Below are 19,203 nucleotides of genomic sequence, written 5' to 3'. Positions count from 1 at the left end.
CCATACACTAATTCAAATGGAGAAAACCAAATTGAAGCTTGTGGGGCTTGTCTTACTGCGAACAATAGTGGGACCAGAACCTAATTCCAGGTGCAGGGGTCACCTTGAATGGTAGCCCTTATCATCCCTTTAAGGGCCTGTTAAATCTCTATATTAGGCCATTTGTTTGAGGGTGATATCTGGCGGTACACAGCTGCTTGATGTGGAGCATAGTACACAGGCCCAGCATTACGCTGAACATAAAATTAGTCCCCTGATCCATTCAAGTCTCTTGGGGCATTCCTACTCAGGAGATCCACTTCATCAATTCTGAGGCTACCTAAGGGGTCACCACTGATCATAGTGGTATTGCTTCTGGGTACCTTGTAGCATAATCCATGATCACTAAAACATATTGATACCCTGCTGTGCATTTGGGGAATGGCCCTGTAATGTTGAGTGTGATCCTTTCAAATGGCTTTTCAAGTATTGGCATTGAGATAATTGGTGCTTGAGGAGGTTGCACTGACAATACTTTTTGGCAGGGTGGGCACCCCGCATGAACTGTTCCACTTCCTTGTATACCTGGCTGAAAGAACTGTTTTATCAGGTGAGCCCCATCCTATCTCTTCCCAAGTGCCCTCCCAATGGTAGGGTATGGGCTACATGTAACAATGGCTTCATATAACTTCCCCACCAGGGGATGACCTGGTGGGGAATCTGCAGGTTCAAGGTAACCTAGAGGATAGGGACCATTCATTGATTGAATTCACTATCTGGCAAAGGGTGGGTAAACTAACTAGCAGGGCTGAAGTGCTAGACTTCAGAAAGGCTAACTTCAGTGTGCTCAGGAGATTAGTTAGTGAGGCATTAAGGCTCAAGAGCATTGGTGAAATGGTGGTCCAGGAAGGGTGGTTGTTCCTCAAGGGAGCGATTCAACGGGCACAGAAGGAGACAATCCCATTACAAATAAAAGGGAGCAAAGGGGCCAAGAAGCCCTTTTGGCTGAACAGGGAAGTCCAGGAAAGCCTAAGGGCAAAGAAAGAGGTATAGAGGCTATGGAAACAGGGGGTAGCTACCAGGGAGGAGTATACCTCCCTGGCTCACACTTTCAGGGAATCAGTTAGGAAGGCCAAAGCAGGATTAGAATTTAGGCTGGCAACAAAAATTAAGGACAACAAAAAGTCCTTCTTCAGGTATATAGGGAGCAAAAAGAAGGCCCAGGGTAGCATAGGACCCCTATAGGACAAACTAGGGCAATTGGTGACAGAGAGGGTGGACAAAGCTGAGCTCTTCAATGAGTTCTTTGCAGCTGTATTCCTAGACCCAGAGCAAGACAAATCTCCCAGTTGGATCATAGATAGACACAGGAGGGACACCAGCCCACCAACTGTTAGTGCAGACTTAGTGAAGGGCCAGTTGAAGGGGCTGGATGTGTTCACATCAGTGAGCCTAGATGAACTTCATTCAAGGGTGCTGAAGGAAATGGCCAGTGTCTTGCTGGCATGGCTATTCGAGCACTCATGGTGCTCCTGTCAGGTCCCAAAGGACTGAAAAGAACCAGTGTGGTCCCTATTTTCAAGAAGAGGAGGAGGGAAGAACCGGGAAACTATAGGCCAGTTAGTCTCATCTCTATCCTTGAGAAAACTCTGGGAAAAATCATTAAGGATCACATTTGTGCGAGCCTAGTAGGGAAAATAATGCTGAAAGAAAATAAGCATGGATTCATTGCAGGTAGATCCTGCCTGACTAACCTTGTTTCCTTTTATGACCAGGTCACAATATGCTTAGACGCAGGATTCAAGGTAGATATAATCTACCTAGACTTTAAGAAGGGCTTTGATACGGTATCTCATTCTATTCTCATAAATAAACTGACAGGCTGTGATGTAAATGATTACATGGTAAGGTGGGTGGCGAATTGGCTTAGGGGTCGCACTGAGGCAGTGGTAGAGGACGGATCGATATCGACCTGGAAAGATGTGGGCAGTGGAGTCCCGCAAAGCTCAGTTCTTGGACTGGTGCTATTCAATGTGGAGTCTCTACCACTTGTAGGTTGTGGTGTCCCTGCGTAGGCATATCGCTTTTATTGTCCCACTTGGTTCCCTGACGCCAGCCAGGATTAGAGAGGTTTGCACCATGGTCTCGTTACAACCAGTAGGACTGTACCAAACAGCGCCATTCCGCTTTGACTTCCATTTCAATGTTTCAACGGAACAGTGTTTCATTTCAAGTTTCATTTATTTTCAAAAGTACTGTTGCGGTTCATTTCATTGAAACTTTTTCACTGTTTTAACGCTGTTTCAATGTTTCACCCATAGGCTATAATGAGGAAGCATGAAACTGTCTATAACTTTGTCATTTCTTGCCCCATTCAGATGAAATTTGCAGGGATGGTAGCCCCTTCTGAGGGCATGAAGCCTGCCAAGTTTCAAGGTGCAGAGGTTTCTGGGAAACTGCACCTCAAGGTGTTGACAAGCAAAACTGTCACTTGCTGGCAGTGGCAGCCTCCTGCCATCCAGCAAGCAGATTGGAGGCCCGCATCCCCAGGAGGAGTCCGGCAGAACCCCACAGCCCTCCCAAGGGTGTGGGCAGAACCCCGATCTGCCTGTCAGATGACTGGAGGCTTCTGCTGCCAGCTGGGACTGGCACTGGCGTGGGGTTGTGGGCAGCCCCGAATCGGCCTGCCGAATGACAGGAGGCTGGTTCTGCTGCCTGGGGCCAGCGGCAGCACAAATCTTCCCGTGTGCTGGGTGCAGGCTGCGCCCAGGGCCAGTCCTAGGTGACAGGAACAGCCTCCTGTCATCCAGCAGGCAGATTGGAGGCCGGCACCCCTGTGAGGAGTCTGGCACAGCCCTGCAGTACTCCCGGGGGGCGGGGTGGGGGGGAGGCAGACCCCCAATCTGTCTGCCAGATGATAGGAGGCTGCTGCTGGTGGCTGGGACTGGACCTGGGTGAAGCCCACACCCAGCACTGGGAAGGTAGGTGTTGCCACTAGCCCCAGTCAGCAACAACAGCATGCTGTCATCTGGCGTGTAGATCTGGGGGCCCGCGCCACTGGCACGGCCCCTGGATCTGCACCAGATGACAGGAGCCTGCTGCTGCAGTCTGGGACCAGTGCTGAAGCAAAGTAAGCCCAGCTTTAAAACTCAAAATGTTTCAAAACGTTCAAAATGTTTTGCATGCCCTTGTTTCATTTTGAAGCTATTTCGAAGGCTTTTGTTTTGTTTCAGTTTCACTGTTTCGAGCTCAAAACACATTGAAATGAAACACCCAGAGAAATTTCACACAACCCTAGCAACCATTGTCAACTACTGCATGGAGCATTAGTGCTCCTAACTGTACTTGCACCTTAGGCTTTAGTGGGCCTCAGTGGCCCTCCTTACCAAAAGTACAGTCCATCTGCTCTGGCTTCTTGAAAGCCTTGCTGTCATTATTATTAGCATACGATATCTCCTTTAGGGGCCAATGTTCCCCTTTTGCCTAGGAGCAGTGACTTGCTCTGTGACCATGTTTTCCACAACTATAGCATCTATCCTGCCTTCCCTCACCACAACCTCATCCTTCTTTTACTCCACCAGGTCCTCTGGCTATTCCTCTTCCTATGGCTAAGAGAGCTTTATGCCTTTGTCTCTCTGTGTGCTCTTTTCTGCTTCTGCACAGGCCTCCATTAATCTTCAGGGCCTGTATCTCCATCTGCGGTTGGTGCTGTTGCACCCACTTCTGGGTTCTCTTCTCCAGGTCCGCAATAAATTGCTTAAGAACTATCAAGTTGAGTATCTCTTCTACGTTATGTTTTTCCGGTCTCGCCACTTCCATGCCAGGTGCCAGGGTTTTTTCTCTTCTGGCATCTTTCTCTGGTGAAATTTCAACCTGTAGTTCTCTGTGGATACCTCCAACTGATACAAAATTGCTGCTTTCACCTTCTGGTAGTCCCCAGCTTCTTCTGGAGACAGAGCCCTTTAAGCTGCCTGAGCTTTGTCTGTCAGGAGAGAACCCAGCTGATAGCCCCACTTGCCTCTATCACATCCTGCTGCTGTTGCCATTCTCTTGAAAGCCTTAAGGTATGCCTCCAGGTCTTCCCAGGGCATGCAAAATTCCTCTGTCCTGGCTCCTGGTGTCCTAGTGGCATCTACTGTCTACTCATTCAAGGCCAACTACTGAGTAAACAGCAGTTTGTGGGCCTCATTCTCTTCCCATCTTGACTGTATCGGCTTGTCTATCTGCTCCTACTGCCCCTGCAAGAGGCATAGCAAACCCTCCTGCATCTGCCGCCAGGTATCCATGTTTTCTGTGGTGGTTGGCATTCCCTCCATCTAAGGTGGGTCACTGTTTGCTGGCCAGTGTACCAAAATGTGGGCGCATTAGGGGTAGGTACCTAGGCCTGGCTACTACCATGACCCAGGATTGTCCTATGGGTGCTGCCGCCTCCTGTCTTTCTCACCCGCCATGACTTGCTGTAAGTTTAATTCATGTAACAAGAGGCAGTTCACCATTATTAAAAGTAATCCTCCCACAGGTAGGATTTATCACTTGCAGTAGTCACCATCCAAATTTGGGGCCTGTCCCTTTAAGGGCTGCCCAGGCTTAATGGTTCGGTTGCCTTGTGTGTTTAAATTAAACAGAGTATCTCTGGCTGGGAGCTCCACCACCCCTACACTCCTTCCATGTCCACTGTTAATTAACAGAAATATACAATAACAGAAAAGGCTGGGGCCACTTGCCCCTCTCACCCATGCCTGGGGGTGCTGCAGCTGGGAGTCTCTGCTCCCTCTCACTTCCTTCTTCTGGTTGGCAACAGCTGCCTTTCATTCTCTGTCCAGACAACAGGCAACCAATCTGCTGGCCTCTCAGCCTGCTGCCACTTAGCCGCACCCTCAGGTATGTGGAATTTCCCCGGGTTTCCCCATGATCTAGTCTGGGACGGGTTTTCCCTCCAACCCAACAACTGGCAGTTTCTGTGTTCCCTGCTGTGCCAGGGGGCATGGGAGGGGCACAGAGCCTTACTCTTCAGTCTGCTACAATGGTATAATTTGTTTATTACATAGCATGTAGGTGTATTTATATGGCACAATTTGAGTCTGGCATAAGGTGTATAAGGGATAGTTGTTTAGGGTTTTATTTTGTGAGTCATGTTGTATGTATGTGATATAGTGTGTGGTAGACTTATACATGGCTGAGTATACTTATGGTATATGTATCAGTGCTTTAATGCATCGGGAAGGATGATAAATGATAAATGATATTGCAGGTGTGTTTGTGTATACTTGGTTTACCGTGTAGAAGAGGTTTAGGTGTGGCAAAATAGGTGTGTCTGGTACACTGTTTGTGGTATGTGTGTTGGTCATATTGGGGGCCACTGTATGTAGGGGAGCATGTATATGTTTGCTCTCATCTCATAGTTTCATAGTAGTTAGGGTCAGGAGGGACCTGAACAGATCATCTAGCCTGACCCCCTGCCACGGGCAGGAATGAATGCTGGGTTCACAAGACCCCAGACAGGTGATCATCTAACCTCTTTTTGAATTTGCCCAAGGTAGGGGTGAGGACCACTTCCCCGGGAAGTTGGTTCCAGATTCTGGCCACCCTAACTGTAAAATAATGCCTTCTGATCTCTAACCTAAACCTGTTCTCCATCAGCTTATGACCATTGTTCCTTGTCACCCCAGGTGGTGCTGGGGAGAAAAGGGCTCTACCTATTTGCTGTTGATCTCCTCTAATGAGTTTGTAGGCAGCCACCAGGTCCCCCCTCAGCCTCCTCTTGCTGAGGCTGAACACGTTCAGGTCCCTCAGTCTCTCCTCGTAGGGCCTGTCCTGCTGCCCTCTCACCAAGCGGGTGACCCTCCTCTGAACCCTCTCCAGGCTGGCCACATCCCTTTTGAAGTGCGGCGCCCAGTACTGGACGCAGTACTACAACTGCGACCTGACCAAAGTCGCATAGAGGGGGAGTATCACCTCTCTGGACAGGCTTGAAGTATTATGTATTTGTTAAAGTCTGTGAGGTATTATGTGCATGAGCTATATTGGGGTGCCAGTAAATCATGGAGGGGATTTATTTATTTATTTTATTTAGCATATGGAGTTTAGGCCAGTGTGAAGAGCTTGAAAGTCACCATGTAGCATTGTAAATGGACACGAGTCCACAATGTGGGACACGGTTTGAACTTGTCCACAATGGCATACGTTGTCATTGCAAAGGCCCTGCTGATATAGGTTTAAGGCACAGTGACCTTGTCCAGTTCGAAAACAGTTGAGAAGTACCCAATAACAGCATGGCCAGTTATATCCTGGTTGACTGACTGTAGGGTCAGAGATAATGTGGTGACTGATTGGCGCTTGTGCTGACCATTCTTCATTGAGGGGATAATCAAGGGAGAAAAGAATGCGTGTCAGGGTGGTTCTGGCTCTGCAAATCAGGGCAGGCCTAGAACAGAATTCTGTTTCACTTTGTGTGCCCAAATGGCAGTTTTCAGGCTGTGATTCTGTTACCCATACAATGTGCACTTACAAGTATCCACACAGGTACTGAGCATGCACTGTAGGCCGTGTAGTGGCTGAGCAGGTACATGCAAGTCCCAAGGGGAGGGGGCGCATTTTAAACCCAGTAGCAGAGTGGTTTTGGCACTTACCCAGGACATAGGAGACCCAGGAGACCCAGGATATAGCCCTGTCCACCACCTCCCACTAAGAGGCAGTTTGAAATTTTATTCCACACACTGACTTCTTAGTGTAGTGCTCTGGTCACAGGCCAGGCATTATCCAGTATTCTTTATAGCTCTCCTCTTGAAGCTGAGCCCCTGCACCTTGTATTTAATAATCATTGGATGAAACTGATGGAGAATAGAGAAACTTCTGCCCCAGTGAGAGGATATGGACTAGTACCAGAATCTATTATTTTCCAGAAGCAGGGCCATATCAGTGAGCTGCACAGCCTCAAACCTGTTGTTTCCTTCCTAGCTCATATATTTTCCTCTCTTGACTGCCCAGAGAGGTGATTTCCAGAGGGGAACTGGAGAAAAGTATTCATGGTGTTGTGGTTAAAGCAATGTTCTTTGAAATTCAGGTGGTGCAGGGTCAAATCCTCTCAAAGGAAAGGGAAGGGGGGGCCTAGACTCTGTGCCTCCCATTTCCTGGGAAAGTATACTAGACTTGGGGCTAAAGCAGGGGTGGGCAATTACTTTGGTTGGGGGGCCACTTAATGAGTTTTGATGAGCTGTCTATGGCCACATATGCAAAATCTTTTAGAAGATATTTAACAAATTATAGATTAAAAACAAATCATATGCTAAAATAGCTACTATAACATATTTTAATTTTATTAAAAAATAATATTTGTCCTGATTTGGGGGTTTTTGAGTAGCTTATATAGAGGTGATTGTATAATAGCTCAAAATAAAGTCTTGCTCTTGTATATTGTGTAAGGGTATTTATATGTGTGGGGTGGGTGTGGGGGGTGGATGTAGCAGGAGTACACATGTGGGGGGTGCTCCCTAGGCACTAGGTCCCAGGAGCCAGCTTGTGGGGCAGAGTGTGCACAGCAGAGCTTACCTGGGTGGTGCAGTGCAGGTACAGTCCACATCTGCGGAACCAATTGATCCTGGACAATAGGGCTGTTGGGGCAGTGAGCTTGAAGAGTGGGGGCTGGGACTCAGGATTCCCAAATTGCAATCCTAGCTGAGGCAGTGACTCCCTGCATGGCATTGGGCCTACCTTGAGCACAGTTCCCATTTTTTTCAGGCATGGAAGGATATTTTTCAGCTTCAGCCTCTGGGTGGTCTTCCTCAGTGTGATTATCCACTCCACCAGGGCAGCATGGCTGTGAACCCTTGGGAGCACTGTTGTTACTGTTTATGATTGGGGGCTGGGAGAGAGATGGGAAGGGTCCATAAGATACCTGGGGCAGTCCATACCTTCCTCCATGGGAGAGATTCCCATGGAAACCCTACCAGTGAAGTGTTCCAAGAGTATCATGGGCTTACCTTTGGTGAGGGTAGGACTATACCTTTGGTGAGGGTAGGACTGTACCTCAACTGTTTCAACAGCTGCTTTCTATCCTGTGGAGCCTGTGCTCATTTAAGTTTGCTTTAACTTCCATTCTCCACAGATCTCCGGCCTCTGCCTGATGTAGCCATGACTGGGACCTGTACTCGGGAATGCACAGAGTTCGGCCACTCTGACACCTGCTGGATGCCTGGCCAATCCTCCCCAAACCGCAGGCCCAAGAACGCCCTCAAACTCTCTACCTTTGTGCCTTACCAAGACCGAGGGAGTCAAGAGCAAGTTGGGAATGGCAGCCCCAGACTCTCAGAAGAGCGCAGCACCAAAATGGCCAACCTCCGTCTGCTCCCCACGTACAGTGCCTTCTCCAACAGTAGCCATGAGCCCTGCAAGGACTCCCCCATGGAGGAAATTCCTCTCACCCAGACCTCGGACTTCCAGCCAGCCACCACCCCCTCATCCCAAACCACCAAGAGGGAGATCTACCTGTGAGGCTGAGCCTGAGGGGCAGGGAACAAACACATTTCTGAGGCCAGTGTCCAGAGGAACATTTGAAACTTTAATGCTTTATCGCTCCTGCAGCCGGTTCTCCAGGTTGTTCCCCAATTCCTACCCCACTGAGCAAGAAGCCCTAACTGGGTTCTGAGAATAGAAGGCAGGGCAGGGCAGGGGAAGAAGACCGCCATTTTAACTCAATTGTTTTTTTGGGGGTGGGAGGGAAGGTAAACAGATAAAAACCTAAGGAATTTCTGAGCACTTGACAGTGCATCTCTGAATTGCTGTGTCAGGGATGGCTGGGTGGGCTCCCAGTGCAGTGGGCATGGCTGAGGTGAAGGGCTTAGTTACCAAAGGTCCATGCAGAGCTGGTGGAGTTCCTGGGGCACAGGACAGAGGTGTGTCTCCATGCACAGGGAGCAAGCTGCCTGTCTCTTTACTGTAGACTCCTGTAAATATAAATCTTAGGAATGACATTCAAGTCTGCCTGATTTAAACTTTTATTGTCCTTGAAACAAAAGACATTTGAATAAAACAAACCACAGGGAGCAAGTTCCAGCTTTGAATGGTTTGCCACATGGAAGAGCACATGGGAGCACAGCTTCCAGCCCACACTCTTGTTCTATATTGTAAATAGAGATGTGATTAGTCCCTGAAACAGCAACTGAGGAGCAAGAGAAGGGCAGCAGCCATGTCCTATCTGTGGAATTGTGAGAGCTTGACATTTTTTTCAGCTGAGACTTCTTTCTGGACATTGTCACTGTGCCCACAGATTTTAAGGTCCCCAGGTACTGTGTAGAGCCAGAAATCAGGGTCTGTATTGAGTGGTCCCTTTTGGCTCTATACCCTATGAATGCTTAAGCTGAAAGAGCTAGGAGCAGGCAATGGGGGGCCCCATTCAATATTTACATCATTGTCTGTAGAAGCCCTTGGCATAGCTCTTCTGGTGGGGAAATGTCACAGGCCATTGCACCTCAGCCTATCATCTTGCACCTCCTTTGGGGCAAGAAACTTCCATTGGGGACATCTGTGCCATGAATCTGACCGTTGACATGTCTGCCTGTAAGCCACCATTGCCTTTGTGAAGAGGAGCTTTGTCTCAGGGTCACACTGGGGGCTGTTGGGTCCCTGGGTACTGGAATCCCATTGCCCTTAGGCCATAGGGCCACTCTCAAGGCCTTCAGCTTTCTCTTCCAGTGTCAAAGGTTGGCCAGTCTCACTGGCATGGCATCCTACTGCCCATCCCCAGGCTCTGCCCGGTCAAGTGCCAGCATCATCTGAACTTCCTTTTGCAGGGTACCAAATCCAGTGAGACAGTATATAGTAGAGGGATAGGATGGCAACAGCTCCAACAGGTACCCAGAAAGGTGGTCCTTAGCTTGGTCAGCTCTAGCAGGGTATGCCAACAGACCTCATTTTTGAGCTCCCATCCTCTAGAGCCTTAGGAGCTGTTCTGCTAATTTGGTCTCTGTCCCATTCACAACTGCTCCAACTCTGGCCTGATCCCAATTCCAGATAACTGGGAAGTTCTGTCTAGGGTGGGGGTAATTCATTCCTTATTTTCCTTTAAGTAATCCTTCTTCCTTATCTATTGGGGAAGCTGGGACTGGGTGTGCTGCATCATTGTTCTTCCCTTTCTCCTCAGCAGTTTTTATTGTTAGGATCTTCCTTAGGGAGTAAATCCAATGGTAGCAGCCTCCTTTCTTCATTGTTAGTCTCTATTTAATCTTTAAACATAGGGAGAGAGGAAGGAGGAGGGATACCTGTGTACCCTTGTTGGGACATTGTGTATATGGGCAGTGGCCTGCAGGCATATTTTCTAATGTGATACTTGTGGTTAGCTCTACAGGGCTTTACTGGCACAGGGTGAGGGCATTGTAGTCCTTGTCTCATCAGTCAGTGAGAATCTGAGACTCCCATGAAATTCCTGCAGTTATCTTTGAGGTGCTAAGAGCCATGGCACCAAGGGCCTTTCCCTTCCAGCACCTTCTTTTCCCTCCTGATTATCCAGTATGTCTCTCACTAAATAGTTCTTCCCTTTTTGCTTTGGGCAAGGGTGGTAGGAATGTGGTCAGTTCCATGATGTAACCACCCTCAGGACTTTGGGAACAGAGGGATACAAGTTGAGCCAAGCTTCGTTCCAAGGAGATTATGACCCAAAAGTAAAAAAGTACAGAGAAGGGTGGCAGCAGGACTGATTCCCAATCACCCTGCCCTGCTTGCTCCCCTAGTGTCCTGGTTCTCAACTCTTTTCTTTCCCCAGGTGATGTGACAAGGCACCATACTGTTTAGCATTGAAATGTACAGAGGTGCCACTTGGAGGAGGCAGGACCTTCCTCCTAGCCTCTCCTGTAATTACCTTCTCTTTTCAGGACACAAGTTCCCATGGTCCCATGGGGAAGATAGGTGGCCTCCACATGGCCATCAAGGCATTCCGGGTCTGCCCTTCCCCGTGGTGGTAGTATTTGGGGGCCCAAGCTCTCTCTGGCCTGGCTGCTTGAGCATGTCACTTAAACTTGTTCTTGTTTTAGCTCTGTAGTTTCAGAGCCTAACTGGGCAGAATGTGCAATTTGGCCATGTAGGCCAGGATCTTTGATTCCTCTGCCAACTCAGCTGCTCACTCCTCCCACCTGGATTGGGATTAGTGGCAGCAATCCCCTCTGAAGAGGGACTCCTCGGGAGACTACCTAGTGCAGAGCTGAGGAACATTAGCCTTCAAGACAGATAAAATGGAGCCTGGGGTTCCTCTGGACCTGGATTGCATGATGGCTGTAGTTCTGAAGGAGCCTTGGAGCTTAGGACTCTTCAGTTTGATTTGGGAGCCAGGGGCTGCCTGAGGCATCATTACAACTCCCTCAGTCTGAGCCATTGTGCATCTCAGGCTAGTTTGGGAATGAGGAATTTGCCCTGGAAAGTCAGGGCAGAGGTATTGCTAGGGATTTGTCCCTGATGGTGAGGCTGAAAACAGAGATGATGTCTGGAGACACCCGCTGGCAAGGTGGTAGGGACTGACTCCCAAGCTGAGAGCAGAAATGTTACTAGGGCAAGAACAGAGATCATGTTGGAGATTAGTCTGAGAGACAAGGGTGGAGATGGTGTTGGGAATCAGCATGGGGGAACAAATTCTGGAAATTAGCTTCAGAGATCAGGGCAGAGCTGTCACTAAAATTCAGTTCCCAGGATGAGGTAGGAATCGGTGCTGGGGATCAGTACCTGGGACAAGGGTGGACCTGCCACTAAGGATCAGTTCTGGGGATGAAGGCAGAGATAAAAGTGACACCTATTTTCCAGGCTGGGGCATAGGATGTGTTGGGAACTGGCCTCCATGGCAAGAGCAGAAATGACACTTGCCAGGATTCCTGAGGGGAACATAGAAATGGTAAGAGGCATCAATCTCCTGGATCAGGTCACAGATGTAAGTAGAGATCTGTCTGTGGGGCAAGAGCAGAGATGGCACTGGTGACTGGCATCATGGTGAAGGGATCAGGTCCTGGGATTAGGACAAAAATGGTGCTGGGAGTCAGTCCAGAGGCAAAGGTGATGTTCATGCTGAGGATTGCAGCCCTGCGAGAGGGTGGAGATGCTGGCAGGGAGAAGCTCATTTGCACAACTATAAGAATGAAAGATAGAGCCTCTGTGCATGTGGGGGAGAGAAAGCTCCAGTCTAGACAAGCACAGTGAAGAAGGAATCTGGGGTTACCAGAGCCTCTGAGGAGGGGGTTCACTGTATCTATACTGCACTAGGACAAGCCAAGGGGTAAAACCAAAGGTGGGAGCCAGGGAGCAGATGGGCTGCTTAGGAAGAATCCAAGTGACCCCTTTGTAGCTCTTCGGTGTTGGTTCTATTTATACAAGATTTAATTTCCTTGCTTGTGATGCCTTGTTTTTTGTACAGTTTTATGTACATGCAGGTGTAGCTTTTCTAAAGGAGAAATCCTATGGCAAAGTAAAGTACCCAACTATTTTTCAGATGGTGACCTATGTCTAAGGCAATGCCTCTTGCTAAGGTTGTATTGCTCTCAATGTGTGATGCATTTCCCTGTGCGGGGAAGGCTTTGGGCCTTGGGTCTGATTTTCCCCAGGCGCTGTGAGCACAATTGATTCCCTTGTATTTCTTTCTGTTTGGAGCAGTGAGCATGACACCGTTGTGAGCCCCTTTTTGTTCTCTCCTGTTCTGTTTGTTTGCTGAGCTGTCAGATGATCAACTCCCTTGTAATTAACCCTTCCTAAAGCTTTACAATAAAAGTGTGAAAACCTGGGTGCCTGTGCCTGGATTTTTCTGGCATGTTTGTGCATTGTCATGTCTTACCCTATGTTCTAAAGGTTCTTGGAGAAGAAACTCTCCACTAGCTTAGGGCTCCGAAGAAAGAATAAATTCCCCTAGACTCTCCCCTGGACTGAGTAGAGGATCTCACCCCTGGCCCAGGCCATGAACCCTTCAGTACTTACAAAAATGAGTTAGCCAAAGGTATAATGTGATGCTTTGCAGAGAATGCAAAAGAGGGACTCAGGCAATGTCATTTGGTAGATTGGGTAATTTCCACATGCTTGGCAGTCCTGGGGTGCATTCATTGCTCACATGTCCTGCAATTATATATTGTTGGGAGCGGGGCAGTGTGTGGGGGTGTGGTATGTGGTTGGGAGTGTGTGTTTGTGTGTATGATGGAGGGTGTGGGTGGGTGAGTGTGGGTTTTGTGAGGAAGTGTGGCTGTGTGTGGGGGGGTGTAGGGTATGTTGGGGGTTGTGGGTGTGTGTATATGTGGGAGGGTTGTGGGGGGTGGGGTTTGTGAAGGAGTGTGGCTGTGTGGGGTGGGGTATAGGGTATGGTGGGGGCTGTAGGTGTGTGTATATGTGGGAAGGTTGGGGAGCTGGGCAAGGTGTGGCTATGGTTTGTGGGGTGTGAGGAAGGGTGGGGGGTGTGGAAACCCCCCACATGACCCCCCCCATGGAAAATAGTCCCTGCTACTAGTGGCAGCAGCTACAGGCCCTTGGGATACCCGTGGCCTGTGCAAGCACTGCCTCCTGACAGCATGCAGCTTTGGCCATATCTAGGATCTGCACATGGTGGCAAGGAGAGGAGCCAGTCTGGCCTGCCTATATCTCATGCTCATGTGCAGCTACCAGGATGTGCATGCCACCAGGAGGAAGCCCTGGATGATGGAGCCAGCTGCCTTCCTCCCTCCTTGCTGTGACATATAGTTCATGTGACTCCACCAGGAAGCAGGAGGCAAGGCTCCCCACCACTTCCTGTGGGGTACCATGAGCTGCACATGGTGCCAGGGAGTGGCTTCATCACGCAGGGCTTCTCCCTGGTGGCATGCGTGTTCTGATAACTGCACATGAGCCCCACGATAGAGGTCGGGCAGCCTGACTCCATTCCTTGCCGCCATGTGCAGCTTCCAGAACTGGCTTGAGCCATGCGCTACCGGCAGCTGTGCTATGTAGGCTATGAGCACCCTGAGGGCCTGTTGTCTGCTACAGCTTCCACTGCTGGCAATGGCAGGGGCTGTACACCATGGGGAAGGCAGCTGGGGAGGTTCCCACCCCCCCTACCCGTTCTCACACCCCACAAACCACACCCACTACCTGCCCACCCAGTCTGTACATTTCTGCCACCCTGCTGGGCATGGGCCCTGGGCTCTGTGTTCCTGCCAGCTTCATGCCCCGCATTCCCACCCAGCTGCAGCTTCCATACCTGGTGCCCAGAGCAAGTACTGCAGCAGAGACACAGGAGGAGCTGCTGGAATCCAGGGAAGCTAAGCAGGTCCTGTGGCAGCTGCAGCAGTGGCAGCAGCAGCCCCACCTGGAAGCTGTACATGCTTGCCAGGGCTGGGGCCCTCCCACACAGGAGGGTGGGGGTGAACTATGGGGTTTGGGAAGGGTTCAATTAATTGATGGGCACCCACAGGCTGAATAAAACTGCCTGGCAGGCCAGGTCCAGTCTGTGGGCCATATTTTGCCTGCCCCTGCCCTAATCTGCCACGGGTAAAGCAGGGGAACCATAGCAGCCAAAGTGCTGCTTCTATTAAATGTTTTCAATATATGCTAAAGAGGTTCCCAGGTAGAGGGGCACACCCTCTGCTGTGGAGGAAGGCAAAAAAACCCCACAGTCCATACCAATCTGACTATGGGGAAAATGTTTTCCTGACTCCAAATATGGCGATCGGTCTGATCTTGAGCAGAGGGATAAGACCTTCTAGTCAGGAACCTCTGACTTGGTCCCAGCAGGAGCATTGGCACACCCTAGTCAGAGTCCCAAGCCTTGGTTTTAGCCAGCACTCAATGTCTCTGAGAAGGCTTATAAATACCCTGAGACATATAGCAGAAAAGCCGGGGGGGGAAGGTACAGGGGGCGGCAACCAACAAAGCCAGAAGCATGGGAAATACCTATAGTAGAAGATAGGCATAGCTATGCCTAGATCATCCCCAACCAGCGGCTGTCCAACTTCATCTTGAACACCTCCAGTGATGTGGAGTCCACAACTTCCCTAGGCTACACTGCTTCACTATTCTAACAGTGAAGTTTTTCCAGCTATCCAGTCTAAACTTAAACTTTGCTGCAGCTTCAAGCCATTAGTCTACATCCTCCTCTCTCCAGCAAGAGAGCAAAGGTGTTTTCCTTCTTCTTTATGGCAGCCCGCCAAGTATTTGAAGACTGCTATCATACCCCTCCTTAAGTGCTTTTTCTGCAAGCTGAACATGGCTAGCATCTTCAACCTCTCCTCAGATGACTGGCCTTTCAAGCCCTTGATCATCTTTGTTGTTCACCTCTGGCGATATCTGCCTCTCTTGGCTGCACGGATGGCCACCTTCAAAAGAAGCTCTTGTGAAACAAGGGGGAAATACCTGACCTGTGACATGGTGGATAGAGCACTATGTCAGGCAGGCAGAGTGCTAAAAGTTCATACATGGTGGAGAGGAGCTAGAATTCATGCTTCTTGGGTAAGTGCTCTAACCACTCAACTACTGGGCTAACCCACAGGAGACTCTTTCTCCTCTGAAGACATGAGTTTGGCTACATCCAGATGAGCAGGGCCATGCAGTTTCTGGTGCTACAAACCTCTTTGATTTCCCAGTAGCAAAAAAAAAAAAGCATGAGAAAAAAAAGCAGCATGGAGCATGCTACAATAGCATGTGCCAGAGCAAACAGAAGTTTGGTCCTCCAGGGAGATGCTCTGGCTGGCAGCCAGAGCATCTCTATTTCACTTGTGCCCTGGCTGCTCCAGCACACCAGGAGCTGGAAGGAGCTGGGAAAAGGCAGTTTGCCCAAAGTGGGACAATTTGTCCCTCAACAGAGTGCACATGCAGGGGTGTGCACTGTGCACAAAGTAGTGGCATAATTTTGCGCTGCTATAATTTTTCCTGCTGCAAGCGCACACCCCTGCTTGTCTGGATGTGGCCTGTCTGGCCATCTACATCTTCATAACTTAGAAGAAGGTAAAATAAAAATGGGCAAATATACATAGCTGCATAGCAGCCTGCCAGTATGTAGCCTATTGCACTTACTTATATGTATACACACTTATTCATCCACACTGCCGGGGAAAAAGAAATGCACCCTGTGCATAAGGAGCAAAAACATGACTTCCATAGCTGGAAAAGTACCATTTCAATGCACAAAGGGAAATAGAATTCCATTTCAGGGGACTAAATTGATTTCTCTGCTAATGCCCCAAACAATAGCAAGGAGAGAGCAGCTCCCAGGAAAGGGGAAGGTGCAAGGGAGGACGGAATGGGAGACAGGAACAAAAACAAAGGAATCAGCATCTCCACGGCTAGTGCAAAGATAACCCTGAGGGCTCAAACTGGAGTTTACCATTCTAGACCAGGGCTTGTCAACCAGGGGAGTAATGTGTACCCCTGGGTGTACTTGGGAAGGTCCTAGGGGGTACGCACCACTGGCACAGAGAGGAGTGGGGCAGGGCTGCCAACACTTTGTGCTTTTGTTTTCACTGGTGCTGTGCACCACAGGTGCTTCTGCCCTGCACTTCTGGCACTTTTGGTTCTGCCACCGCACACTGCACGGGTGACACCCCACCCCCCCGTCATCAATTGGCGTTCCGCTTGTTGATCATCTGCTGGGGGGTACCCCAAGCATAAAAGGTTGAAAACCGCTGTTCTAGGCCATCTACTTGGCTATGGGCAAAACTCTGGGTTTGAGTTCAGTGTCTGGTGGTCCAGAGATCCCCTAAGGATCAGCCTCATAGACAAACATGTACAGGGAACTCCTTTCACAGTCATTCTCCCCTTCAGGAGCCACAGGAATTCTCCATGCTCAACCTTTAAAACTGTCAGGCAAAAGGATACACAGTTACAAACCTCATCAGCAGGCAACAGGGAGAACAGATCTCCCAGTATCAGCCTCACTACACCTCCACACCCACTATTGCGAGCCCTTGTGTTGTTATTATCCTCCCCCTCACTCTTCATCAATTCCTCCCTCACTTCCTTGCCCTCTCCCTTCTCTCTCCCTTCTGCCCTCTTTGTTCTTACCCTCCTTTATCCTTTCCACCTCTCCCAGACTCTCCCCTCAGGTTGCTCTCATGGTCTCTCTCCCTCCACACACATCCAACAATCCCTTGCTCCCCTTCATTTTTCCCCACACATTCTCATTTTGCACTCCATCCTCATCTCTGCATCTTCTTTTCACCCACTTCCTCCCTTAGCCTATCTCTCCCATTGGTCTGCCTCTCTTCCCTTGATTATCCCTCCCCACACAACTTGCCCATTCTACCATATTCTCCTACCTCCTGTGTTTTTAAGCAAACCCCGCTCCTCCACACTCCCCTTCCACTTCCCCTGGAGTTCCCAAAAAGCGTCCCTCTGACACAATCAACCCCAGGACTGTGCTCTCCCCCACTTGTTTATCCCTTTCCTTCCAAAATTCCTTGTGCCAGTCCTTCCCCTGCATTCTTTCTCCCCACTCCCTAGTCTCTCTCTTGCCCCATATTCTCTTTCCACTCCACTCCCTGTAATTTCCCCTCCCCAGCACTCTTCACTGAGAGGAAGGACAGGACACTCTGTGACTCAGCTCCCCCAGCTCACAGGCCCACATAACTGTTCTGTTTCCATGACAACGTATATTGATTGCACTGGCTGAGAGGGACTGCTCTAGCATGAATGCTCCTGGCAGAGCCTAGGCTGATGGAAGGGATTCCATGGGGCCTATGATCACACAGGGGTTTGGGAGAGAGCACTGGAGGACATGCTTCGGCTTGTGATGAGTTCAGAGCTACATGTCACTGGGGCTCCTTCTGACTTGAGCATCCATGCAGCCACCAGCTGGGGTCACCATGCCCAGCCAATGAAGAGGTACAGGTCAGGGCTGTAAGATAAGAAAGAAAGGAGAGGTACGAGGGGACAAGGGTCAATTTCTCTATGGAAGGAAGAGTTGGTGTCTCTAGGGGCAAGGGACAGACAGTCATGTCATCAGGGTCAATGTCAGTACTAGAGGAGAGATACAGGAAAGAAGAAGACTGAGCCAGATAGGGCTCTCAAATGGGGAAAGTCAGCATAGCTAAGGGGAAAGAAAGAAAATGGATCAGATCAGTTCTGTAGGACAGCAGGGTCCAGCTCTGCAGAGTGTCTCATGAGGTGGGGTAACAACTTGCCTGCATGACTGCCAGAACTGTTTCCTTGGTATGGCTCTGAAACTCATGAATAAATGCTGTACTGTTTTCCCCAGCCCCTTTCACCCTACTGCTGATTTTTGTTGCCAATAGCAACCAAAACCCTTGAATTTGGTGGTGGGTAAAGGGAGGGGGGTGAGTGTCAATTGTGTTCACCTCCTGTGTTCTGGAACCATGGCAATACAGCGGCTCTGACAGTTGTTCCAAGAAGCCCCATGGGCCGAAATTTAACCACTCACAGGTTGCGTGCAGTCAGTTGAATAGCCCTGCTCTAGGAAATACATGGAAGTAAAAGGTCAATATATGTGAGGATGAGGGAAGGGTCAGTATCTCTAAGGGGAAACTGGGAGGTGGATAGGTTGGGTTAATGTCCTCAGGAAGGGAAGTATGGTGGATTAGTCTCTCTAAGGGATTAGGGTCAGTATTTTTACTGAAGAGAAGGAAGGTTGTATTTCTGGGAGATGGTTGGTCAGGCTGGGTCACAATGGTATTTCTCTAGAGCAGGGGTGGGCAAAATGTGGCCACCGGGCCAGATGCAGCCCACCAGGCCATTCTATCTGGCCCGTGGGGCCCCTAAAAATTTAGAAAATTAATATATATCTGCCCCTAGCTGCCTGTCATGTGGCCCTCTCTGGCAGTAAGCAGCCCTCTGCCTGAGATAATTGCCTGCCCCTGCTCTAGAGCATTAGCTTTCCTCAGCTGAGTCTGACACAGAAGAGTCATGTGAGAGGTTGCTCAGATGATCATTCCCACCTTCTGTGAGCCACACCTGGTTATGGGAACTGAGATAGTGCTGAATCCTGGGCTGGGAGGGAGTTAACCTTATGTTCACTTGCAGCTGCTGTTGCCATCTCAAATCCTAAGGCACTGGCTCACTTATCTGCTCACATCAGTTTGGGGTTTAGCTGCATTCCTTTCTCTCTGGAGTGCGCCACTCTGGGGTATGCCACTCTGGAGTGTGGTTTGCAGATGCCTGGAGCAGTGCATCCCTACCAGGCAGGGAAATACTGCTCTTCTTTTAGGGCATATGCAGACAAAATGATATTTCCCGTTTACGTCAACACAACTGCATTTATGTTTGCATGACCTGGGATTTCCCACT

The 19,203-nt window shown here is 49.5% G+C and overlaps 1 protein-coding gene across 2 annotated transcripts in view; it reads left to right on the top strand.

Moving 5' to 3' along the window:
- The window catches only part of PCDH1 (protocadherin 1), a 242,007-nt gene extending 229,283 nt beyond the window's left edge, over nt 1-12,724 (top strand). For both annotated transcript variants that reach the window (XM_006035709.3, XM_025191893.1), the window contains exon 5: nt 8,084-12,724. In XM_006035709.3, coding sequence (XP_006035771.1) covers nt 8,084-8,469 — 386 coding nt within the window. In that variant the 3' untranslated portion in view covers nt 8,470-12,724. The remainder of the gene's footprint in view (nt 1-8,083) is intronic.
- Nucleotides 12,725-19,203: the final 6,479 nt, after the last annotated feature.

Source organism: Alligator sinensis, unplaced genomic scaffold, assembly GCF_000455745.1.
Source record: "Alligator sinensis unplaced genomic scaffold, ASM45574v1 scaffold452_1, whole genome shotgun sequence".
Lineage (NCBI taxonomy): Eukaryota > Metazoa > Chordata > Crocodylia > Alligatoridae > Alligator > Alligator sinensis.
The sequence above is the reverse complement of the archived record's forward strand: the minus strand, read 5'-3'. Positions and strand labels throughout refer to the sequence as shown.